Source organism: Dromiciops gliroides, chromosome 1 (assembly GCF_019393635.1).
Source record: "Dromiciops gliroides isolate mDroGli1 chromosome 1, mDroGli1.pri, whole genome shotgun sequence".
Lineage (NCBI taxonomy): Eukaryota > Metazoa > Chordata > Mammalia > Microbiotheria > Microbiotheriidae > Dromiciops > Dromiciops gliroides.
Window position 1 is genome coordinate 131,166,974 of NC_057861.1, and position 26,793 is coordinate 131,193,766.

The following is a 26,793-nucleotide window of genomic DNA, read 5'->3' on the forward strand; positions in this document are numbered from 1 at the left end:
AAGAATTAAAGTCAACAAACATTTTTAAAATGCCTACTTCTTGCAAATCATGGTGTAAAAACTGTGCCAGCTGCCCTCAAGAGACTCAGAGTATCATGGGGACATAACGTGATAACCAAATATAAAATACATAAAAATATAAAGTAATTTCAGGGGGGAAAGAGGAAAAGAAGAGGTAAAAAACTGTGTGAAAGGTGATCAAGAAAAGCCTCTAAAAAGGATCCTTTTAGAGACAGTCACTTTGGAGGAGGAAAATTCAAGATGTGCTGAAAGTAAGAAGAACCAGTCATTCTGCTAGGAAACGGCAGGGGAAAATCTAGGATGTGTCAGAGTTGGGGAGCTGAACTTAGGGTGATGGACTAGACATCTAAATATCAAAGATCAAGGAAAATCATCAGTATTTCCCTGGGTAGAGCCCAGGGGAGACACCAGCTGTGTGTGTGTGTGTGTGTGTGTGCGCGCGCGCGCGCGCATGTGTGTCAGAGGGAGAATCAAATGTATGAAAGGAAACCTGGGAATCGGACAGGAAGAAGGAATGAAGGAGTTGAGAGCTTTGATGTGGTACATGATTTCAAATGTAGGGATTATTAAAAATAAACCTGAAAAGTAGCACCTTCAAGAGTTTCTGGTTGAATACTATGTCAAACTATTTTAGCAGCTATTTTTAACAGTAATTTTTAGCAGTAATTTTTAATCCAGATATATTGATTTGCTGCCCCCCTAATTGCCTTATGAGGCCCTTCAAAAAGGGGTTTTTTGTTTGTTTGTTTTGAGCGGGGCAATGAGAGTTAAGTGACTTGCCCAGGGTCACACAGCTAGTACATGTGAAGTGTCTGAGGTCAGATTTGAAATCAGGCCCTCCTGAATCCAGGGCTGGTGCTTTATGCACTTCCCCACCTAGCTATCCCTAAAAGGGGTTTTTTTTTGGTGGTTGTTTTTTTTTTTTTGTCAAGGCTAAACAATATATGGGTTGATGATTAACTTGATCCTGTACTTGAAGGACTTGAGATTTTGGCCATGTGGATATACTGGCCACAGAGAGATCACAGCTCTTTTAGACTTAAGTAGACAGATAGTCTTTGGGGTCTGCAGTCACTGGAAAATGTATATCCCTGTGACCAAATCTGGGAATGCATCCCTCTGACTCTGACTGGGATTTCCTATTAATTATAAAGGTACAAATCACATTATTTCTGATTTAGCTTTCCTTCTTAGACTAAAGACATACTCCAAAAGGTGGAGTGAGACCAAATTTAATTTCTAGCTGTTAAATATGTTTTTGTGCTTGCCCAGGAATGTGGTCAGTCATATCGAATTGAGTTTGTTTGTGTGTTTCTATGCGTAACATTCTTAGAAACCCTACTTAGTAGTTTAATTCCTACTCTTCATCCTTACTAGTTGTGTGTCCCTGGCTAAGTCCTAACCTCCAGGTACTTCAGGCAATTTCCTTTACTACTGCTGTAAACAGATTGCTTTAGGGAACTCCTACCCTCACTTGATAATATCAGAGATTGATGGTGTGGTGTATCTCCCACATTGCCTCTTTAAAAACAAAATGAAATTGTGCTGTGAACACACGGAGTATCCTGGAAAGCTGTTTGGTTCCCTCATCTTGACCTTTTACTCACATAGTATCTTGGACTAAGTGTATCAGTTAAAGGCTTACATTTCAAAGTCCTTGTCTCTATAGATTTGGGCTAAAAATAGCAAGTAGATCAACAAGGTATGTGAATAGCATGGGTGCTGAATGCCCAACTTCAAAAAAAGCTTTTTCCGGGGGGGATTTTTGGCATGCAGGTAATAGGAAATAAATATGCGTGGTATTTTGCTTCTGGTTTTTGGTATTGTGCGGCAGTTACTTAGCAACAGTAACATTTTATAAACCTGTTACTTTGTAACAATTTGCTTTTCATTAAAGTAACTGCTTTTATTTTTGGTTCCTTACTAGAAGGGTTGTATGGTCCCAACTTAAAAAGACCAAGTATGACCCCAGGTCCTTTCCACATCAAAAGCGAATGTGTTCTTTCATCTGGGTCGTGTCTGGAGCAGTTATTTATGACTCTGCCCCTTCTTGTTGTGGGCTGAAAAGTCACAGCTCTGAAAAGCCATCCTATTTGACTGTCCATTTATTTATTTATAATTTTATAACTCAAGACAAGTGTGGCAATGGTTAAAAAGTTAGACAATCCATCCTTTAAAAAGCACATATTATAAAGACAGCTGAATTTGTTGGGGAGGTATGTTTGGGGTAACCTGAGTCCATCACACACAAGTTAATATGCTTTGAGTAGGCTGAGAAAAGCCAGAGACAGGGCAATTGGGCATGTATACTTTTGCCAGCAGAGGGCTTTTATACCTCAGGTATATCCCAAATGTTGTACTTGAGTCTCTATATAGAAAAAGTTGGTCTAATGTCTGGTATTATAGGTGCTTAACTACCCACTTGGAATCGGCATATCTTTAAGGATTTGTTTTTCACATTTAAATAATTGGATTATTTTCTTACATAAACATAGTATTTTGTGAGAGAGTAGCTTTCCAGGCCACAATCCTGTGCTTTTTTCAACTCAGCTCATGTTGGAATGACCATCAGTGCCAACAGCCTGTCAACGTTTCCATAGGGGACTAATAAGTAGTCTGTGAAAACTAAAGCCAAGACTTGGCATGGACAGTGTTCACTCTACAGCAAGGGGGAAAATATCCTCATTGCCTAGTATTGTATACACCCACATGAAACTTACTCTTTTCTTTTCATTTCCTTTTTTGCTTTTTCTCTCCCTTTTTCCTGTTCCTTTTTCTTCTCTTTGGAAAGCTGTATGAATTTTTACTCCCACCATGTAGCTACCTACAATTTTTTTCTTTTTTCTTTTTGTTCTTTTTTCTTTGTTTGCTTTTGAGGGTTTGGTTTTGGTTTTGTGGGGCAATGAGGGTTAAGTGACTTGCCCAGGGTCACACAGCCAGTAAGTGTTAAGTGTCTGAGGCCTCATTTGACAGGGCCAGTTCTTTATTTACTGCGCCACCTCGCTGCCCCTACAGTTTTTTTCTTTAAAAATTTTAACCTATGATAAAAGTTTCATCCTTATTTTAAGTCGCCAGATTGTTTTTTGTTTTTTTAAATGAAGAAAAACATATTCTCTAACCTCTGTACTCTGGATTTTAGGAAGGGAAATGTGTTATTAGTATTGTCAGCTTGAGGGACAGAAGCTCTGAAGCTTCATTCTTGTATTTTCTCCTCCACTTAAAGGAAATTCCTAATCCCCCTAAAAACAAGATTTCATATGCTTGTACTTCCTTTTATGACCAAGCACCATGGTTCTATTTGATAAGTTTTTTTCTCCATAAATCCATCAATAAATAAGAAAAATGAGCATTAGAGTGGATTTGAATGAGTATGACTCCCCCCTTTAAATGGGGGAAAATGTTGATAGATTCTATCATATACACCCCCTTTTCTACTTATATGGCCATAACTGTGGTATAAGACTTCATCATCTCTCATGTGGACTATTGAATTAGCCTACTTACTGTTTGATCTCTTGGCATCAAGTCTATTCTGATTCAAGTTCATTCTCCACTAAGCAGCCAAAATGATTTTCCTAAAGCTCAGGTCTGTGTCACCATCCTTGTTGTTCAGTCTTCTCCAACTCTTCATGACTTTATGGACCACAGCATCTTGGTGCTGTCCTTGGGATTTTCTCAGCAAAGAAATGGTTTGCCATTTCTTTCTCCAGTGAATTAAGGCGAATAGGGTTAAAGTGACTTGCCCAGGGTCACACAGCTATTACGTTTATGAGGTCAGATTCGAACTCATGCCTTTCTGATTCCAAGCTCAGCACTCTATCCATTGAGCCACCTAACCTGTATTCACCCTACTACTCAATAAATTCCAGGTAATTCCTATTACTTCTGGGATAAAATTTGTTTGTTTGGCATTTTAAGCTCTTCAATACCTGTTCTTTTCCTGTATTTCTGGTCTTCTTACACCCTACTTCCATTTATCTACTGTATAATCCAGCTCACATGCAACACTTCATCTTCCTACTACACTAAGCTGTCCCCACTGCCAGAAATTCTCTCTTTCCTCGTAGCCAGATCCTGCCTTCCATGGCTTTCTTCAACAGTTAGCTCAAATTTTGCCTTATGTACAAGGTCTTTCCTCATCCTCTCCCACACTACTAGTGTCTTCCTTTTGAGGTTACCTTTCATTTATAACATTGAGATCTTGTAAATGCATAATTTTCATGTTGTCTTTCCCCTTAGAATTGTGGTCTCCTTGAGGAGTTGTAGGAGTCTTAGTACACATATCTGGCCAACAGTGAGTGCTTAATGCTTGTTGACTGACAGCTTGTACAGTTGTTAGCCTGTGATAGAGCATTTATTAAGTTTGACTTGATATATGCAAGGCACCATGTTAAGCACTGGGAGTACAGATGTGAGAAAACATGTTGACTCTTGCTCAGAAGCTGACAACAGTAAAGATTGGTCAGTTATTCTAAGGGCTGCAATACTCTGATTTTCTTGATCTTCCTGATGATATTAACTTTCTATACATTCAGTTCTCTGAGTTAAATACAAGAAGCCTTATTTCTACCGTACTTTTAAGTTTATAAGCAAGTCTATTATTTGGGGTTCCCTATTGTGGAAAGAAAAAAAAAGCCCACCTTGATGATTAAAAACAATATTCACCTTACTGTGAATATTGATGGACAATAAGATTTTTTGTTAATGAGGTGTTCTTCTCTAATAACATATTTGTTGCCAGGCAATTTTAGAGTCAATTAACAATCATTTGCTGTACTTTTTGCCAGGCCATGAGACTCTGAATTTTCAACAAAAAGGAAACTGTCAATGAATTTATATTCTACTAATGGAGGAAAATGTAGGGTTTTTTTGTGAATCTCATATATATATGTATGTATATATGTATATATGTATGTGTGTATATTCATACAGCATAGATAGAAAATAAAAAGATATAATTAGGGAGGGTGGGCACTTTCAATAGGTATCTCAAGGAAAGGCTTCATATAAAAGATTAAATTGAGTTTTGAAGGAAATTAGGGACTTCAGCAGAGGTGAGTAGGGGCAGCCTATGCAGAGGTATGGAGATGGGAGATTGTCACATATAAGAGAGGGCCAGTTTGGCTACGGTGCTGAGTGTGTGAAAGAGCAGTAATAAGACTAGAAAAGGGAATTGGAGTCAGGCTATGAAGAGCTTTAGATGCCAGAGTGATGGAGATGGGAAGAGGATGGCAGCAAGTATCACAGTGATATAAAAATCTTTTTTAAAAAATGTATTTAGTTTTAAAAAGTAATAGTTATGTGCTATAACTTGAACCAGGTCTGTCTTTCTCTGTCTCTGTGTGTCATTCTGTCTCTGGGTCTTGATCTCTGTCTCTGGGTCTCTGTCTTCTGTCTCTGCTTCTCTGTCTCTGTCTCTCTCACTCCTTCCCTCCCTCTCTCCTTCCCTCTATACCTCCCTTTCTCCCTCTAGTAAAGATTTCTTTTGTTTTAGAATTGTAGAGATTTATATACCTTACTACTTAGGAGGCAACATGGTGAGGTTGGAATCATAAGGCCTGAATTAGTCCAGGCTCTGCTACTTAATAACTGTAGAACTCTAGTCAAATCAATTAACATTGCAATCCTGTTTGGTTTTCCATAAAATGGGATGGTGATAATGCTGTACTTCCTTCTCATTGTAAAGAAACATAAGAGATAATATACTTCCCATAGCACTTTGTGTAAAGAAAACAACAAAAGAAAAAATTGCATTAAAATTCATTTTGCAACCATAGTCTCATTGCAAATAAAATCTATAGTTTCTGTTGGAGAAATAATTACTTCACTGATATGTTGCGGCATGTGTAGTAATATGAATGTGTATACACCTTCTAATGGTGGAGATCCCAACCTCTCTATGCCTTCTGATCCCATAGAACTCTTGGCAGCTTCCTCCCTCCCTTCCTCCCTCCCTTCCTCCCTCCCTTCCTCCCTCCCTTCCCTCGTCCCTTCCCTCGTCCCTTCCCTTTATATTTATTTATTTTTTTTTTTTTTAGTGAGGCAATTGGGGTTAAGTGACTTGCCCAGGGTCACACAGCTAGTAAGTGTTAAGTGTCTGAGGCTGCATTTGAACTCAGGTACTCCTGACTCCAGGGCCGGTGCTCTATCCACTGCGCCACCTAGCTGCCCCTCTTTCTTTTATTTTTAAATGTATTTATTTTATTCTGAATTAAAGAAATAAAACAAGCATTTATGTAACAGTAAAATAGAAAAACAGATTATTGTACATTAAAATGCAAATAGATTATATACAACTTGCTATTCCTTTTAAATCTATAATAAAGTTATTACATAACTTTCCCCCCTTTTTCTTCCCTCCCCCACCCTAGAGATAGCTATCATTAGGCACACGTGTGTGTGTGTGTGTGTGTGTATCTGTATGTGTGTGTACACACATATAGGCAAAACTATTCTATACTTGTACTTAGCAGTTTTTTCTCTGGAAGCAAGGTGATTAGGGAAAAAGGAAGAGAACCTATATGTTCAAAAATCTTTATAGCAGCTCTCTTTGTGGTGGTAAAGAACTGGAAATTGTAGGAATGCTTGTCATTTGGGGAATGGCTGAACAAGTTGCAATGTATGATTGTGATGGGATACTACTCTGCTATAAGAAATGATGGGCTTAATGATCTTGGAAAAACATGGACAGACCTGAATGAAATGATGAAGAGTGAAATAAGCAGAACCAAGAGAATGTTGGATACAGTAACAATATTGTTTTAAGAACAGCTTTGAGTGAATAAGTCATTTTGACTATTATTAAATACCCAAATTAACTACAAAGGACCTATGAAGAAGCTGTCTATATCCTTTTATGAAGCCTCTGTGTGAGAGGATGCAAATATTCTGAAGGCTTTGCTCTAAAACTTTTGGCATTTTATGAATAGCCATGAAATTTGAGGGCTTTTTATGAGCTATCTTCTTGACGAAGTCCACAGGTCCCTTTTTGGTTGTGGATCACTCTGATAACCTATTTTGTATGATTTCTCCCCCATAATTCTTCATGGGCAATATGTTATAGACTTCTCACATCTGCCATGTAGATCTTTATTTTTTATTTGCAAAACTTGGGACTTCAGAAACTGTGATATTCCATGACTTGCAGTTGTATAGTTATCATAGGAAGAAAATTGAGTTTAAAAAGATGGACTTTTGATTCCGTAAGAAGTATGTAGTTATTAAAATCACTGCACAATACTCCAAAGGCACTTTGTGGCCATAATCTCTTGTTATTTAAATATCTGCAGTCACTGTTGAGGAAATGATGACATCAATAGGAAATTTTTATCTGGATAAACACTTTGGATAAAGAGACAGTGTTGAAGATGTGCATAGTCAAGAAGGACTCATGCCACACAACTAGCTACGTGGATGTCTGTTAAACATTTTTCCGATGTTATTTTTCCAAGTGTTAATCTTCAATTTACTGCTTTGACTTAATTATTATAACATGTGGCAAGAAAAGTCCATGTTGCCCAAACAGAAGCTCCCTGTCATTTTTTTTTACTAAGAAGTTTCCATCTAAGAGTGTGGTCTTTGGAGGAGAAAACCCTAAATGATTCTTGAATTGGATTGGGTGTTGGTGGAACATTGCCAGTGGTAGAATGCTGGACAGTCTTCACTTTGGAGAGGCAGTGGTCCTGTTTTGTGGTGGCAGCAGTACTGGCACCATTAGGGATTGCTTCTGTAGATGGCAGGGAGCCTGAGACTAAAGGATATCACCTCAAGTGGAATGAGCAGAGAATGATGGGGGGTTTTTCCCTTCCATTTAGAATTTTAGTTTAAGATGAGAAACTTTTTCTTTTTTCTAATGTGAGGATGGAGATAATTGAGCCTTATCAGAAGAGAGTTTTTCAACCAAATTGTTTCATTGTTCCCTCCCCAGCCACTGACATAGCACTTTATTATCCTATTCAGTGGAGGCACAAAGAACAAGGAGGCATCCAGTGAAAAAAAGTAGCACCCATATGTTAGTACTCTCCCAAGTAACTTCACCTGCAGGAGATGGATCAAGATCAGACTCTTACAGGACCACACAAACTAGACATGGCATAGCTCCAAAGAGGACATGCTATGAAAGTTTCTTCCTACTCCCCACCCCCTTCCAAAGTCTTTCCAATCTAAATGACTGAGCCTTAAATCTCTTAACTCTGAGTACCAAATCAATGGGGATTCATCAGAGACCCAGTGGATGTTTCTTTCCAACCTGCTGGCAAGGATCCTGTTACATGCCTGTCGGCCACAGGACTCTCAGGTGACATTGCTAAGCCCTAACTTACATTACTTTAGACACAAGTTATGAGAGATGGCGGGGCACAAATTCTTGACGAATGCCTCTTTGTGTTCCCTTCTGAGTGCTGACAGTGATGTGTTGCCATGCTTTATTTTTTAAAGGGGAAATTGAGTAGTTTTTGCAGTAATAAAGTACTATGGTGCTGAAGGCCTGCATCACCTCTCCCTCATGAGCAAAATAGGCTTCAAAATATTATGATGAAAAAGGGTTCTCTAGCACTTTCCCCTGACAATAAGCTCTGCTGATCTCACCTTCCAGAATGAGACTCAGAAAAGTAGTTACCTGTTAGAATTGTTATTGTGACTAGAAGCCAGGGCCTTAGACTTCATGATCTTTTAGATATGGAAGATACTAGGAGCTTATGTAGTAATTAGCACAGGGCCTGGAATAAAGGAGGTGCTTAATAAATGCTTGTGGGCAGTAACTGGCAGAGCCAAGATATTAATTTGAATTTTCTGATTCGAAACCTGTTACCTTTACCCTCATACCACAAATAGGAACAATCCTACATAAGACTTCAGCATTAAACAAAGTAGTTTCTTACTGTGTTTCATATCAATGTGCTTCTTTCCTACCTCAAAAGTATTCATTTGCAGTGGGAACAGTCTCTGTCATGCCTAAGCTGGATATCTCCTCGTTTGATTCTAGCACATGCTCTGCACACAGTAGATTTGATATTTGTAGATTTTATTGGAATAAGGCTAAAGCAGATAAGGAGAAAAATGGTAGAATTTTTGAGGTTAGGGTCTTTCTGAGATCAAATTCCTTGGAAAACTATGCAGTTGATTATAGACTAGAATTCATGAATTTGTTTTTTGGGTGACTAAATTAGGTCATTGGTTTGTAACAAATTCTGAGATGTTAGGAAAAAAGGGCCCCTTAACAAGCATTTAGGATGGCAAGCTTTGCTAGAATAGTGACAGGCAGGAAACTGTCTCTAGGAAAGTCAGGACCTGTGCTCTCTACTTCAAAAAACATTTTTGGAAAATTAAGAAAATGATCACTGAAATATAGCTGATAGAAACTGGTTTGTTTATGGATAGGAATGTCTTTTCAGTTTTCAGTGAAAGGTGGGGTTTGTTTTTGTTTGGTGACAGGGGAAGGTTACTGGTGCCAGAACTTCTGTGGGTGCCTTGGTACATTTTGGAGGATCATGATGTGTAACTAAATAGTTCTGGTTTCTACAACATTGATCATATAGGAGGCTGTGTTTTTGGCAAGGGTAAAGGTGTTGTTAGATATTTAAAGATGGTTATATCAAATTAGTAATTAAAATACCCGTTACTACATAGAACAAAGGGGATTTTGAGAATTTTTTATAAATAAATCTGCATTGTAAATATCTTTATAGGATCAAATTTAGTGTGGAAACTAGAAATTAGAAAAGGTGTGGGAATAGTGAAACACTAGATTTTTGCATTTTCTTGTGAATTTAATCATAGCATATTTTGGAACAGGTATTTTTCACTTCTGTTCTCTTTTTTCTCTTCCTTTCCCTTTTCTTCTTACATTTTCTTGCATTTAATAACTAATACATCATAGCAAGCATTTCAGGATATTGAATTTGGTTTTGGTATACAAATAAGCGGTCTCAGTGACTGATATTCTGACTACAATATATTTCCAGGATGGTCCAAGAACACTACTATTATTTGTAGCTGGCTTAAGTTTGTGGTTTATTTTGGGGAAAACAAGATTATCTGTTTAAACAGCACACGTTTGAAAACATGTACCAATATGGTTTCTGAAGATATGACTTTTTCATCAAGCAACAGATTAGATTTCCATAATCCAAACTTAAAAACAAAATGGTCATCTTTATAGAAATTTTAACAGGTCTTTAGAGATACAGATAGAGTTTCAGCAAAGATGTTACTGAATTAAATACTTTTTGTTTCATGTGCAACAAAATATATGTAGTACTAAACTATCAAGCTTTTTAAAGATTTATTATGTTCAGTTGTGACCAGTTTACATGTTTTAAGAAGCTGTTTTTAATAGGCATCTTCAACTCTGTGTATGTAAATCTAAGCAAACTGTCCCAAGGCTGAGCATTTATCATTTCTATGAAGTCTTTATGGCTCATAATTCATGATCTTAATGACTAAAGTGAGTTGGGGGCTGGTAACTTAAGATATTTCAGTATTTTCTTCCCAATATTTATAGATTATAAATTCACAGAAGCCAAGGGTTATAGCTGACTGTTCAGTACAACGCTAAGTACAATACCATGGGAGATACACACTTAATGCACTCTGATGTTTCTTGAAAAATATTTAATTAAAATACAAATAAACCTCATGAAGGAGGAAAAAAAATTGTTAGCTATAAGTTATAAATTAGTTATAAATAGTTAGTTATAAGGTCTGTTGTTGCAACTCATAATAGCTGCCCATTTTAATTAAAATTCAGGGCATATGATATCGTTTGGGCAGATTCAACTTCATACCAAGTTGCCAATAGCTCATTGTTTAATCCTGCTGTCAGAAGCAGAAATGTTCACCCTTTGTCAGAAATGAATGCCTTCACCTAGAAGGAATTTAGATTCCTTCTTACTTGGCAAAAGCAAAATCCAGAAACAGGGAAGCACTTAAATGTCTGGAGTTTATTGGAAACAGATGGGCATTGAACACCTACATAAAATGTTCTATGGAGTAAAATGTAAATAGCTGGATCTGACTTAACAAATGACGAGACGTAAAAACAGAACCCAAGATCCACAAAAAGTTAACTTCTTCCTCATTGGAGTTAAAAATTGTAGAAATCAAGTGAAATCAAGTGTTGAAAATAAGATGAACAAATCTGACTCATGTTGCGTTTTATCTTAACAGAATGAACTTAATAATAAGCATAAACCTGAGGTAGTAGTTAGAGTGCTAATCTTGCAATTAGGAAAACCTGGGTTCAAATCTTGCCTTTGAGACCTAATAGCAATATATTCATGGACTAGTCAATCTCTAAGGTTCTAAATTACATTTGATTTACCTGTCTACATTGATGGAAGGAGTTACCTCACTGGAAGTTGTTCATATTGATGAAATCACAGGTTCCCACACCAAAAAACCAAGACCACCACTAAAACAAAAACCTTACTCTTATATAGCACTTTAAGGTTTACAAAACACTAGCTTTGGTAGCTATATGAAGTTAGAAAGGTATATCACTCAGCTCTATTACACTTATTCTGCTGAACTTCTAAATCTGTACTTATTTATTTCTCAAGGAATTATGTGTTTGTGTTCTTAAAAAATCATTGTTTTTCTCCTTTGGGGGCATTTAAATGTTGCAAAATGATGTGTTTGGCCTTGCTCTTTGGGTGGATCTGGGTTTTGAGCTGTTTGGGTTGGACTGCAGCAGTTCTGGGGCTCAGCAGGTTTCAGGGTTGGAGAAGGTGAAACTTACTAAGAGACAAAATAAACGAGATCATCAAAGCAAGAAATTAACTTCTCTGTTTATTCACCTGCACAGTTGAGCCAAACTCAGGGCAATAAACAGAGATATTCTAGATATTAAGATCCTGATAAAATAAATGACTTTAGTCAAGTGTTTAAAGTTTTAATTCTTCCTAGTTTTATTCTCTAAAGTTTGGTTTGTAGCCCTTATATAACACATATAAGTTTCCTGCTGAATGTACCATATACAACTGTAGATACAAGAGCAGATTTGGGGAAAAGTCAGAGGAAGGACTTTTGTAAATGATAGCCAAATAAACCACAAATGTCTTTGTGTGGTCTTATACCACAAATTGTATTTGATCCTTAAAAATGAAGCTGCAAACTTCAGGAGTGATGTGCTCTCCTTGAGTTAGCCATCTTGATATTAATAAGCATTCTTTATGATATAAATCTTAAAAAATAATTACATGTAATTATTACATTGTAATTACATGTAAATCATTTTTAACATTTGTTTTTTTAAATTTTTGAATTACATATTCTCTCCCTTCTCCCCCTTCATGACATGGAAAAGCAATTTGATATAGGTTATACATTGGCAATATGATCAAATGCAAGTTTGGAAAAAGGAAGACATTGGGTTAGGTTTGGTTATAGTAACTGCATTATGAACATGAAGATAATCTGTATCCATAGGTATAAAAATATCTCAGAAGGCATCTTGGAGTTTGATCTATGTCTTCTAGTGTTTCTTGGAATCTGAGAGGTGAAAAGGACATCTCAGATCTGTTCATCTAATCTCTCCATGAAGCAGAAATGCTGAAAGAAACTGGTTTACTTATGGACAGAAAGGTCTTTTCAGTTTTAATTGCATTGATGAAAGGTGGGGTTTTGTTTTTGTTTTTATTTTTGTTTGGTGACTGGAAGGTTACTGGTGCCAGAACTGTTGTGGGTGTCTTGGTACATTTTATAGGATCACGATGTGTAACTAAATAGTTCTGATTTCTACAATGTTGAGGAGACTTACAGTGTTGTTAGGCAGCCCAATTTTATTTTGGGTATCTATAATAATTAGGAATAATTTCTGCATATTGACTTAAGATATTCTACTCATTGCTTCTTATTGTGCTATCTGGGATGAAGCAAGAGAAGTATATGCTCTTTAACATAATAACCTTTATCTCTTTGCCCAAACCCCAATTTTCCTTCTCCTGGATAGGCTAACCAGCTCCTTTGCATAAGCCTCTTACTACGTGCTTGCTTGCTTCTCATAACCATCTTTTTGGAATACATGTAGATTGTGAGTGAGTGTACTATGTCTCTTCAGTTTTATTAATTATGCAGTTGTTTTGAACCCCAACATAAGATTTCTTACATTTATCTGTTTAAACTTCATTTCCTTAGATTTTTTTTAGCTTTGTCTTCTTTTTTTTTTCAGTTTTGGATTCTCATTTGTCATGTAGAATGTGCTGTCCATGTTGACTTCATGTCATGAGCAAACCTATATTTTCATATGAGTCATATAAGTTCATATAGGTCAGAACATAACCTCATCTTTTCTTGGCCCTTTCTTGTTAACTGTCACTTAAATGAAGCCTGCAATTGTTTAATTGGCATGTCTGAAAATGTAGGATAATTTTCTGAGGATCACAGGACTTTGTAATTAGGAATAAGGTTGCTTTTTATATTTGAAAACTTTCATTTGAGGTTATCCTCTTTATCCCTCTTATTATTCATACCTTTTACTATGAAGTGTGATTTGCTGTGATACAGAGCCCTTGGATTAATTAGTTGTATTAAAAGTCATTGTAGGCTCAGCTTCAATTCCCAGCGACTGATGTTCTGGCCAGTCTGTCTTTAAATCATGTGGTGGTATAGGTAAGTCCTTTTCAATTCTGGTTTTAGCTTATCGGACTAAAGTTGGAATTTGAGGGGTATTGATAGAGCCTGTGAGGGTCTCTCCTTGAACCATGAGATCAGTATCCTAGCCAGGGAAATCCTCCTTCATTCTGCAGAGCAGTGCATGAAACAGCATTTATTACCACTAGAATGAAAGGCACAGTTCCAGTCTGTCTTTCTGCATTTGACATTTAAAATCTCTTTCTTGTCATGAAATAGTTTCTGGTTGCTTGGACAAATTCATGCTTTGTAGGCATTACTCACATTTGCTGGGGATTGTTAGATTTTTGGAAAAGCTATTTTTAGTGGAAATGACACAAAAGGAATTTGATTTTCCTATTGAAATAATTCTTTATTTGGGGTTCCCCCCCAAGACTGGGGGGGCAGATTAGAACCCACAATTTAGACTTTAAACAACATATCCTTCAGAGAGAGTTCAATAAATGTCTTTTGAATAGGATGCATATGATGATGTCATATCCCTAGAATCTTATATTACTAACTCTGTATTCCCTCTTCACTTCCTTTCTAGTTTTCCTCTACAAAAATAAAATCACTGACTTGCTTTACAAAGTTCCTTCCACAAATTCTTTCCTGTGTTATTCGTGCTTTATTTGCGGTCTCTCTGAGAATAATGCTGAGTGGTTTTGATAGGAATCCACATAATAATCACTATGTTGCAATATTTTCAGTTATAGATACTAATTTTGCCATTGCTCCTGGCTTTCATATTGCTAGGACAGAGATTCATAGAAAAAGTTCAGAATTGTGTCTAGCATTAGTGTTTAGAAAATGGAGTGACAAAGAAAAATGAACTTGATTTCTAAGTTTCTAAAGATTATCATATGATGTTATAAATCATTTTGACTCCCCCCCCCACTTTCTTCTTCCTCCTTCTCCTCTGATGGAGGCTTCACCATTCCATATAACTTACTGGGATTTCTCATAACCATATTTAATTCTTTTGCCCTGTTAGTGATCTGACTATATCTATGCAGTTAGATGGACAATCTTTAGCAGTTTTCTGGGACAGATGTGTCAAATGAATGGTGAATTGGGCTCAAAGTTGAACAGGTGGGCAGAGAAGGCTGGATTGCTTTTAAAGAGCTACAATATTTTTTTTAAAAAAAAAGAATTGCAATATTACTTTAGTGACTTCAAAGCTTATTTCTGAAGCAATACCCCCTTGCTTTTTCCCCTCTCCCTTTTAAACATATCGGTAATATAGTGATATGACTATAAGTCTTAAAATGCTATGACCTCCAATGAATTGAATCTTAGAATCGCCTAAATGCCCATGGAGGGGTACATGATGGGCACAAATTATCTGTAAAAGATAATGAATGAGGAGTTGTTTAGAAGTAGTGGCATAAGGGATGTAATCAGGCAAATGTATGACTGAAGACTTGAGTCATTTAGTTGAGAGCAAGGCTTAACAGATAGATGGTTTCTGGTGTCAACTGGTTTCTCTCTACATAATGTCAATATAGTATAAAGAAGACCCTAAGACATTGGGTAGGATCCAGGTGATGAGCTTATGGGAGGACATGGATGAAAGTTACATATCACAAGCAGCCATGGATGGATTATAGTCTGCATCCTTGGAGGCAACACCTGCATTGCATATATGAGATCAACAGTCCTTTTGCTTATTAGAACCTGGGTCTTCAGACCATGCCATCCTATTTTAATCTGAAATAGTTAGTTTCATCAGCTGCTGTCAAGCATTTATTAATTACTTACTATGTACCTGGTACTGTGTTAAGCACTGGGCATACAAAGGAAGGCAAAAGACAGTTCCTCCTTTTAATGGCAGCTGGGTAGCATGGGGGATAGAGTGCCAGGCCTGTAGTCAATAAGACCTGAGTTAAGATCTGGCCTCAAACAGTTAATAGCTGTGTGACCCTGGGCGAGTCACTTAGCCCTCTTTGCCTCAGTTTCCTCATCTGTAAAATGAACTGGAGAAAGAAATGGCATATCCCTCCAGTATCTTTGCCAAGAAAATCCCAAATGTGATAATGAAAAGTCACACATGACTGAAACAACTAAACAACAACAAAAAAGAAGGTGATCAGACTTGGGACTTAAATATGCTAATTTTTCTTATGTACCATTTGAAAATTTGAAGCCTAACCTTCAGAGAAGGCAAAGTTGGAAATCTTACATATACAATATTTATTCCTAGTTATAGTATAACTATGCTAGCATTATCCTTAAAATTGCTATGAGTTAAACTTGATCATGGCTGGTTTGGCTTCATTAAGTTACACCATGATGTGTTATGAAAAGGTAAAACTAAATTTAGATTTAATGTTAACGTTGATATACTTTATACTTTGATATACTTTATGCATCACTGTTGGCGTATTACAAAGAATATTTTCTTATTGATTGATTGATTGATTGATTTGTTTATTTATTTATTTATTGGCGGGATGTTGAGGGTTAAGTGACTTGCCCAGCTAGTAAGTGGGGTGAAAAAAGGCTAATGTTGAAGAATGATTATAACTAGAAAATTGATGGGAATGCCAATATAATTTCTTTTCTTTTCTTTTCTTTTCTTTTTTTGGTGAGGCAATTGGGGTTAAGTGACTTGCCCAGGGTCACACAGCTAGTAAGTGTCAAGTGTCTGAGGCTGGATTTGAACTCAGGTCCTCCTGAATCCAGGGCTGGTGCTTTATTCACTGCACCACCAACTGCCCCCTTATTTAATATTTTTAACCCTTGTGAAGTCGAGGTGCCTAATCTTATCTCTAATGTCTATCCCATTCCCCCCACATCTCTGCCTCCTCCTGAGACTCTTAACTTTTCTGAATGGTACATCTTACTCTTTTTGTTTTTGTTTTGCAGCTAGCTACGTATCAAATCCAATTTGCAAAGGTTGTTTGTCTTGTTCAAAGGATAATGGATGCAGCAGGTGCCAACAAAAATTGTTCTTCTTTCTGCGAAGAGAAGGGATGAGGCAATATGGAGAGTGCTTGCATTCATGCCCATCAGGGTATTATGGACATAGAGCACCAGACATGAACAGATGTGCAAGTGAGAATTTATATTCTTTTCTTTTTTTTAAAAAACTATTTAATGTGCATGGTAATTTACACTAAATTTATATATCATTAAATATGTTTTAATATAATGTATCGATATTTTAAGTTACCATCCATAACAAAAAGTAGTAGCTGTGTACTTTTCTCCTTGTGGAATAAAAAAGGTTAAGTATGCTTATGGTAAATGAACGAGTGATATGTAGTTAACAAAAAATTGATATAGCATAGGTAGAAGGCAGTTTGATCTCTAAGCAGAGGAAAGAGTGGTAATTTATTCGATCAACAAATAAATGTATATTAAGCATTTACTTTATTTTGGGCATTGTGCTAGGTGCTGGAGATTGAAAGACAATAGAAAATAATCCTTACCCTCTAGGAATTTATATTCCAATTGGGGAGATGATATGTGCTCTACATATATAGGTACATTCAAAACAAATAAGCAAATAAAAGATAATATCAACGAGGAAGATACTAGTAGCTGATGGGTACAGGAAAGACTTCATGCAAAAGAAAACACTTGAGTTAAGTCTTCCAAGAGGCCAGGGATTACAGGAGGTATAAGTCAGAAAGACATGTATTCCAGGTATGGGGCAGTAACTATGAAACCATGAAAGCTGGACAATGGTGTGTTGTGTGCGAGCAGCATAAACTAGATCAATATTAATAAATTGTAGATCATAGAGAGGTATAAGAATGTTTTTTTTTTTTTTTTTTTTTTTGCGGGGCAATGGGGCTTAAGTGACTTGCCCAAGGTCACACAGCTAGTAAGTGTCAAGTGTCTGAGGTCGGATTTGAACTCAGGAACTCCTGAATCCAGGGCTGGTGCTTTATCCACTGCGCCACCTAGCCGCCCCAAGGTATAAGAATGTGTAAGAAGGCTAAAAGCTAGAATGAGATCAAATTGTGAAGAGCTTTGGGGAGCCATTAGAAGTTATGGAGTTAAAGAGAGGGAGTAACATGGTCAGACTTTTGCTTTAAGAAAATCATTCTGTCAGCTATGTGAAGGATGAGTTTTAGAAAGAAGAGACTTAAGGCATGGAGACAAATGAGGAGTCTATTGCAGTAGTCCAGGTAAATGATGAGGAGGGCTTTAGTTACTGGGGTGAAAAAAGGCTAATGTTGAAGAATGATTATAACTAGAAAATTGATGGGAATGCCAATATAATTTCTTTTCTTTTCTTTTCTTTTTTTGGTGAGGCAATTGGGGTTAAGTGACTTGCCCAGGGTCACACAGCTAGTAAGTGTCAAGTGTCTGAGGCCAGATTTGAACTCAGGTCCTCCTGAATCCAGGGCCAGTGCTCTATCCACTGCACCAACTAGCTACCCCTAATATAATTTCTTTAGAAAAATCAGTGCCTTTCAACTTCTAGGCAATTAAGTTGATACTACCTGTGTGGCATAGGGGAAAATACTTAATTTCCAGGGCCCTCATCTTCCTCATCTATAAATTGGGTCAGTTGGACTAGATTACCTCTGATGGTCCTTTCCAGCTGTAGGTTGATGATCCTATTAATAGCTGGGGGGATACAATACTCTAAGCAAATGTCAAGTTGGTTTAGTTTCTGTAAATCTTGTTAGTATAAAGCATATACTTTGGAACATTGTTAATTTGAACTAATCAGCTCAGAAATTTTGAATAGAAGGACTTCTGGTTGGAACTAAACCCATTTTAGGTGTTTTTACCGAAGACAAAGAGATTATCCTCCTAATTCAAGCCCATCAGTCTTGGAAGTACTGCCTACTGGGGGAAGCTGCACAGTAATGAAAAAAGCACTCCTAGTCAGGAGTTTAGGAATCAAATCCTGGCTCTTCCACACTGTAGTTGTGATCATAGACTCTTTCCTTAACCTTCGTGGGCCTCAGATTCCTCCTATGTAAAATGAAGGAGCTAAAAAAAATGCCCTTTAAGATCCCTTCCCACTTGGAAGCTGATTCTATCATAGTGGAAAATACAATGAATCCCTGTTCAGATTGTCCAGCTGTGATTAGGTTGGTAGTGCCACCAAAGTGGAATGTAAGCAGGGCCCTCTTCAGGGAAATCTTATCATGGATAAGGTTGCACATATGACTTCTTAAAATGAAGAGTCTATTTGGAGATTTTTTGGAGGGGGGGGGGAGAGTTGAAGGAGGATAATGATTCTGTTACCCAGCTTTTTAAAGTATATACATAGCTTCCTTTGTTGTAGTTATGTTTGTAGTAAATGAGTCAAATCAAGGTTCTTTTCTATTGACCTAAGGTAAAGTATTGCTCCTCTTGAGCAAGCAGAAGAGTGATTAGTAGCAAGACTGTTTTAGCCAATGTATAAAATGGTAACTACTTGCTAATGGTTTTTAAGATTCTTTGAATTGCCCAAGTTCTTTACAAATATGTATTGGCTGTTCATCACAGATAATCCACCCTGTATTGCAGGGGTTCTTAAACTGTGGGGGTTGCATAACTGAATGTGGGGGTCATGAAAAATTTGGCAGTAGATGTTTGATTTGTATATCTATTTTATATACTTATATACCTGGTATCACATAAAAATTTCTCAGACAAAAAGGGGTCAGGAGCGGAAAAAGTTTAAGAAGCCCTGCAGTATTGAATAGATATTTTTATTCCAAATAAGAAGTTGGAATGGTTGGTAAATAATATTCTAAGTGCTAATATATCTCTAACACTTTAAGATTTGCATAGTGCTTTGCATAGATTATCTCAATTTATTATCTAACATTTTAACTCATGGCCTGTCTTTATGAAACACACTGTCTCTATGAATCTGTTTATAGCAGCTTCCAACAGCCCTGGTGAGAAAGGTCAAATTTGCCTATCTGTCTGCAGCCAGGAGGTAGAGCAAACAGAATCAGTGGAGATTTAGGTCCAGTTTCTACCTTGTATACTTCCTAGATATATGACATTAAGTAATTCATCAACGTTTCCTGAGCCTCAGTTTCCTCATATGTAAAAAAAGGAGTAATAATATCTATAGAGGATTGTTATGAAGATCAAATAACATAAAATGTGTACTTTGGAAACCTTAAAATCCCATGTTAAAAAAATCCTATGTAAATGTCATCTCTTGTTATAGCACAGAAAACAGGGATATAGAGTCAATGAAGAATCCACTTCATGGATGAAGACCAAATAGCAAGCTGTAACAAGCATGTCACAAGTCACTCAAATTATGTGACATTTCAATCTCATGTGCAAAACGAGGGGTTCAGACCATATGATCTATAAGCTCATTTCCAACTTTAAATCTATGGTCCTATGATCTTTTTATTTACACTTGAGTTTTTAAAAGGTAACAGTTTAAACTGTTAATCAGAGGCATCACTGTGTGGAGTGTTGACTTAGCTTGGTTTTGTGGTGTGAAATACAAGCTTGTTGAAATTCAAATATGCTTATAAATCCTCTGCCTTCTACAGGAATTTATTAAACATCTGACTATTTATTTATGGTCATGAATGGCCCAAACTCTTAGCTACCTCTGCCATGGACATTAGCTGGCAGTTGAACTTTAGCCATCACACACAAAACACACACACACACACACACACACACACACACACACACACACACTTTCTAAAATTGTAAGAAGTTTAAAAATTAGCTCTTTTGGAGTCAGTTGTGTATTTTTTATAGTCAGCAAAAAAAATGTCAAGCCCTTCTGTTGAAAGAGTGGACCTGGGGCAGCTAGGTGGCGCAGTGGATAGAGCACCGGCCCTGGATTCAGGAGTACCTGAGTTCAAATCCAGCCTCAGACACTTAACACTTACTAGCTGTGTGACCCTGGGCAAGTCACTTAACCCCAATTGCCTCACCAAAAAAAAAAAGAAAGAAAGAAAGAAAGAAAGAAAGAAAGAAAGAGAAAGAAAGAAAGAAAGAAAGAAAGGGGAAAAAAAAGAGTGGACCTAAACAAGGGGACTAGCCCTGATTGCTTGAGATTTCTAATTATAGTTTTGATATCAAACATGACTTATGAGTTAGCTTATTCCTAGTGTTTATTTAAGACAAATGCTTCAGGTCTATGGATTTAGAGCTGGAAAGAGACCTTAGTGACTAGATAGTACAACTCAATCCATTTTACATGTGAGGAACATGAGGCCTATAGAAGTTAAATGACTCACACAGTGTCAAAGAGTAATGAAGGAGCAGAGCTAGGATTTGAACCTGGGTTTTCTGAATGATGTCTTTTATTGAATCATTTTTGTAAAATCCCTTAAATCTAAAATACACTGAAACATTTCAATTTGTGGTGTGGGGTCATTTAATAAAACTATTGGAATATGTTGATTTGTAACCATAATTCTCTAGTGACCTGTGATATTTTGGTTCGGAATTTAGAGACCTGGGTTTGATAGCTATTTAACTTTGGGCAAAATAACCTCTCCTGATCCCTGTTTCCTTACTTGTAAAACTTAAGAGTTTTTAGCTTTCAAAATGATTTTTATCAAACTCTCAAATCCAAATTGCCATTTGGGTACACAACCAGTTGTTGGTACAAGCAATATGGAATGGATAAAGCTTAGCAATTTCTAAGTAGAGTATTGTTATTCCAGCCCACTTGACTTGATCATAAATCTCTCACTTAAATAGCTAAAAAAAAAACCCCTTTTCTAAATTAGCTAAGCATAAAATGACACTAACAAGGAAAACATTTTTAGAACATTTTAAAGGAAAAAGTTTAAGGTTCTATTTAATATCTTGATATTTAAAGATCTATAAAAACAAAGCAAACAAAACCAAATACAATTCATTCTGAACCTTAAATTAGAATCAAAACCCCTTCTTGGTAGCTTGCTCCTAATCTTCAACCTTTCTCAGATTAAAGTCTCCCAGGGTCCTGGGGTCAAGAATAGATCATTGGTTGATTTAGCTAGTTGTCTAATCTTGAATAAATTGCTTAATCTCTGCAGGCTTCAGCTTCCTCTATAAAAATGAAAAGGTTGAACTAGATGATGTCTTTTCATACCCCACCTCCCCATTTCTACTTCCAGATAATCCTTGAATCTCTGAACTTCTCTCAGTCTCAGCCACAGTCAATTTATCTCACTAAGCTATTTGAGTTAATTGAAGTAAGGACCTTAGCGTTGTGTTCCAGCACTCCCTGTCAATTAGCAAGATCCATGGTGGTGCTCTGTTCCCATTCTATATCTCACCCATATGCCACTGTCTACATATGGTGTCTCTGCTTCCTTTCCTAACACTCATTCCTCAACCTTCTGCAATCTGACTTTGTAATTCAATTGAAACTGTTCTCTCCAAAGTTACTAATGATCTCTAATTGCCAAATCTAATGGTCTCTTCTCAATCCTCATCTTTCTTGATTTCTTTGTAACATTGGAAACTGTTGACAGCTCTCTCTGGCTATTCTCTGGTCTCTGGGAGTCCATGACAGATCCTCCTCCTCCTACCTGTCTGACCACTCTTTCTCATTTTCTGGTGCTAGATATTTGCTTTTGCCAAACTCATCAACTGTGCTTGTAAACCAAGGTTCTGTCCTGAGTCCTTTTCTCTGTTTGGCCTATGGTCTCTTACTTGGTGATCTCATTAGCTTTCATGGTTTCAATTATCATTTCTCTGCAGATGACTTCTGGATTGAGAGGTCCATTTTTGTTTTGTTTTTTTGTTTTGTTTTGTTTTGTTTTTGCTGAATTTGGGTCCCACATTACAAACTGCCTATTGTGTATCAATCTGGATTTTCCTTGGACGTTGCAAAATAAATTAGGTCAAAAATAGAACTCTAACTTTCCTTCCAACTATGTTCCTTTTATAAACTTCCCTATTACCATTGAGGGCAACATCATCTTACCTCGCCCCCAGTCACTCAGGCTCCCCACCTTAGTGTATTCCTCACCTCATCACTCTTGCTTACTGCATAGATCCATGCAGTTACCAAATTTTATTATTTCTCCCTTTACATTATTTCATGTCTCTGTCCCCTTCTTTCTTTTCCACAGCCACCATCCTGTTCAGGATCTTATGGCTTACTACTGAAATTGGTCTTTTCCTGATTGGTCTCCCTTCCTAAGGTCTCTATTCCCTCTTCCAATCCATCTTCACCATAGCTGCCAATGTCATTTCTCTAAAGTGTAGGTCTGTGTTTCAGACCCTACACCATACCTATAAACACAGTTCACAAAAGTAAACTATCTCCCTATTATCTCTAAAACAAAATGTTAACTTTATATAGCATTCAAAGCTCATTACACTGTGATAACTTTCCAAGTGTCTTATATACTCCCCTCCATTCACATTATGGTCCAGCCATACAGGCTTACTTGCTAATCTTCCATCTTCCTTGTTTTGTGCCTTTTGTTCTGGCTGCCCCCCATGCCTGGTATCCTTTCCCATGAAGGATACCTCTGCTTCTTAAAATCCCTGGCTTCCTTTAAAACTGAACTCAAACACCTCCTTCTGAAAAGAGGCTTTTACTCTCCCTCCCATATCTTCCCTGTATGTATCTTCTACAGCAGTGATGTCAAGCTTGAATAGAAATGGGAGCCATTAAACTGTACATAAGGATCCAGGTAGGCTGAACATTTACTTAGAAAATACATTTTTTTTAAAAAAATTAATACATCACCTATTAAAATCAGATAGAACTACCTTTTAATCTGGTTCAAGCCACCCCAAGAAATGTTGTGGGCATTTGACACTTCTGGATTATGGCGTATGCCTGTGTGTGTGTGTGTGTGTGTGTGTGTGTGTGTGTGTGTGTGTATTCTCTTTCCCACTGGGATGTGTTTCTTTTTTATATTTTTAAAATTAAAAAAAAATTTTGAACTTAAGTACAAAATAAGAAAAAAATACCATATATACAACAGAACAAAGGAGAGGATTAAAAATTAATCAATAAATTTCTATTTCAAGTAAACCTATATTATAAATACTACACATTGTTTTCACATCTTGTTGGTTTTCTTTTGTTCTCTGCTATACACTTTTTACTTTATTCCCCCCCCCCCAGAAGCCTGCAATCAAGCATGAATATATACATCTACATAGATATCTATACATATACACATACATTCATTCACACACACATGTGCATGTGCACGCGCACACACACATACATATATTTCCACTCATCTTCTGTTTCTCTGGAGGTAGAGAGCATGTTCCTTCACAAGTCCAAATCCTTCCATGCCTTTCCAAGTCAACCAGATCATCATCTCCTGTATTACAGCAATATTCCAATCCAATCACATCCTGAGATACTATCCAAGAAAGTTTTTCCCCACTTTTCTGCATTCCTTCTATCCCTAGCACTGAACAGAAATGTTCTAAAGGCTCTACAAGCTGTGAGGCATGTCACTATTTTTTCCTGGTGATGGTGAGATTGTATATTTAAGACTATTCTAGGGTCATTAATTTATTAGCTTATTAATGGCAACTTTATATAAGAAGAGACTCCTTGTCTTTTCCTTCATACATTCCCCTCTTCTGGACTGTTCTATTACTGTGGAGGAAAGGACCATCCTTGCAAGTTGTCCAGGCTTGAAAGCTTGGTTTCTTCCTCAACTCTTTACCTGAACTCATTTCACATACTCAGTCTGTTGCCAGATCTTGTCATTTCTACCTTCATGTCTTTTATGTGTGACTTCTCTCTACTCACTGCTGCCAACCTGGTATAGGCTCTCATTATCTCACATCCATACTAATGTAGTAGGTTGCTCACTCACTGTCTCTCCCCATTCCACTTTATCCCTTCATGCTTCATGGAGTTGCCAAAGTGATCTTAAAGCACAGATCTAACCATGGCTCTCTTCAGCTCAACAACTACAGTGGAATCTTATTACCCCCCAAGATCAAATATAGGTTCCTCTGTTTGTCTTTTAAAGCTCTTTGTTACCTGAACCCTTCCTCTTTTTGCGATCTGCTTGTTTACACTTTATTATCCTACATGGTCTGATGATACTGGCACTCTTGCTGTTTTGTACACACACAGCACTCTATTTCCTGACTGTACCTTTTCCCTTGTCTCCTGTTTCTGAAATGCTTTTCTGTCTCACCATTCTGGCTTCCTTCAAGACCTGGCTCACATTCTTCCCTGACATGAGTCCTTTCTCAGTTTCTCTCCAGTGCTTTTCCTCTGAGGTTACTTCCCATTTACATGGCATGTATCTTGTAGGTACATAATTAATTGTATGTTGCTTCTCCCTAGAATGTGAGTTCCTTGAAGACCAGTACTGGGGTTTTCAAATGATCAAACATTTATTAAATACCTTTTCTGTTGCAGATACAGTGTTGAGTGTTTGGGGATGCAAAGTAAGACCATCCCTATCCTTAGTGAGTTCCCAGTCTAATGGGAGGGAGGGCATGCAAAAGATATGTACAAACATATTTTTGTCCTGGTTTGTATCCTTAGAGTTTAGCACAGATCTTGCCATGTACCAAGTACTTAATGTTTGTTGACTGACTGGTGACTATTAATGCCCCTCTTCAATATGTCCCCTTTGCTCCTTAGTCATTTACTCCTTTTATTTTGTTTTTGTTTTTCTGTTTTGTTTTTTGCCAGGGTAGTGGGGGTTAAGTGACTTGCCCAGGGTCACACAGCTAGTAAGTATTAAGTGTCTGAGGCTGGATTTGAACTCAGGTCCTACTGAATCCAGGGCTGATGCTCTATCCACTGTGCCACCTAGCTACCCCAGCAGTACTTTAAATATACTACTTTAGGAAGATGTGAACAATTAACATGCCAAGTGAAAAGAGTTTTGCCTTTTCAGAATACTAAAAAATCTTTTTTACCATTGGTCAGGGGATACTGCGCCTGACACCAAAACTAAGCAGGTTGTTGCCCAACATAGAAAAGTATTTTGGCAGAATTTTCTTATTGGAGCTTAATTATTTTTGTTCTTCTCGGAGTCATAGAATTTTAGAGCCAGGACGAACTTGGGTACAGCCCAGATGTCCACTAAGTCCTTTGGGCTTTTTATAATAGGGAAATGTGATTATTTGTGTCAAAGGCTCATTGAAGCTTGTATACTAACAAGGACATGATCTGAACTATTGGCAATGCTAACCATGTAGGAAATAGCACACCTAAATTTAACAGTTTCCTAGGCTTAAAAAATAGTGACATGCCTCACAGCTTGTAGAGCTTTTAGAATATTTCTGGTCAGTGAATACTAAGCTAATGATCCTTTTAGAGATATGGATATAGGGTTTACTGGAATTTAAAAATAACCCAGTTAAGCTTTAGTTTAGTTTAGGAGTAATTAGAGTTTGCTAATCAGACTACAAGGATTAAGTCCCAGCTTACTAATTGTAAAAACTTAGACAAGTCACAGCCTATCTGAAGTTGCTTCTTTTCCAGAAAAATAGAACAAAAAATAGTTGCCCTGTTTTTCAAGTAGAATTGTTAGGAAAGTGCCTTGTACATTGCAAAGCATTACATAAATCATGCTTGTGTTAAAATTTTAAAGTAACATTCTTTTAGATAGCATGTGGATGAATCACTAAGGAACAAACATAGGCAAACATCCCATCCTCTGTGACACCAGAAAATGAACTATATAAAATGTATGAATTGTGCATTATAAATCAGAATGAGCTACATTGAGAGGTCTTCAAGCAAAGTCTGGATGACCAATTATTAGGTGTAAGGTTTTCTCCAACTCATAAATTCTATGAAGTATATTGAAGAACTTGTAATGGCTTAGATATGTTATTTTATAAAATGTGTTCATGTCTCAAATAAGTTATTGGGAACCTTCTCCCTTCATTGTATGGTATAGTAGATAGGAGGGATGACCTTGTATTTAGGAGGATTCTGAGTTCAGGTCTTCCCTGCAACACTTTTGTTTTTTAAACCATCAATCAGTTTTTTAATATCTAAGTGCTCAAAGTAACTTTTTAAGATAGCTGATGTGGTGTTGATCTGAGTTGGAGGGTACTAGGACGTTTCTTTATCAAAACACAAGTGTAGTTCAAAATAACAAAACAAATATTCTCTACTAATTGCTAGGGATGTATGCCAAGATGTGAATGAGGAAGACAACAGAAATGTATTATACAGCTATTTTCAGGGAGCTTACATTCTCCTTGGGAAGACAAGAGAGGCACACTTTAAAGAATTACTGAATAGATGGTATGAGGTAGAATTTT

General features: G+C 37.0%; 1 protein-coding gene across 2 annotated transcripts in view; it reads left to right on the plus strand.

Moving 5' to 3' along the window:
* RSPO2 (R-spondin 2) overlaps nucleotides 1–26,793 on the plus strand; it is a 260,882-nt gene that overhangs the window by 109,201 nt on the left and 124,888 nt on the right. For both annotated transcript variants that reach the window (XM_043969360.1, XM_043969435.1), the window contains one exon: nucleotides 16,501–16,689. In XM_043969360.1, the coding sequence (XP_043825295.1) occupies nucleotides 16,501–16,689 (189 nt within the window). The remainder of the gene's footprint in view (nucleotides 1–16,500; nucleotides 16,690–26,793) is intronic.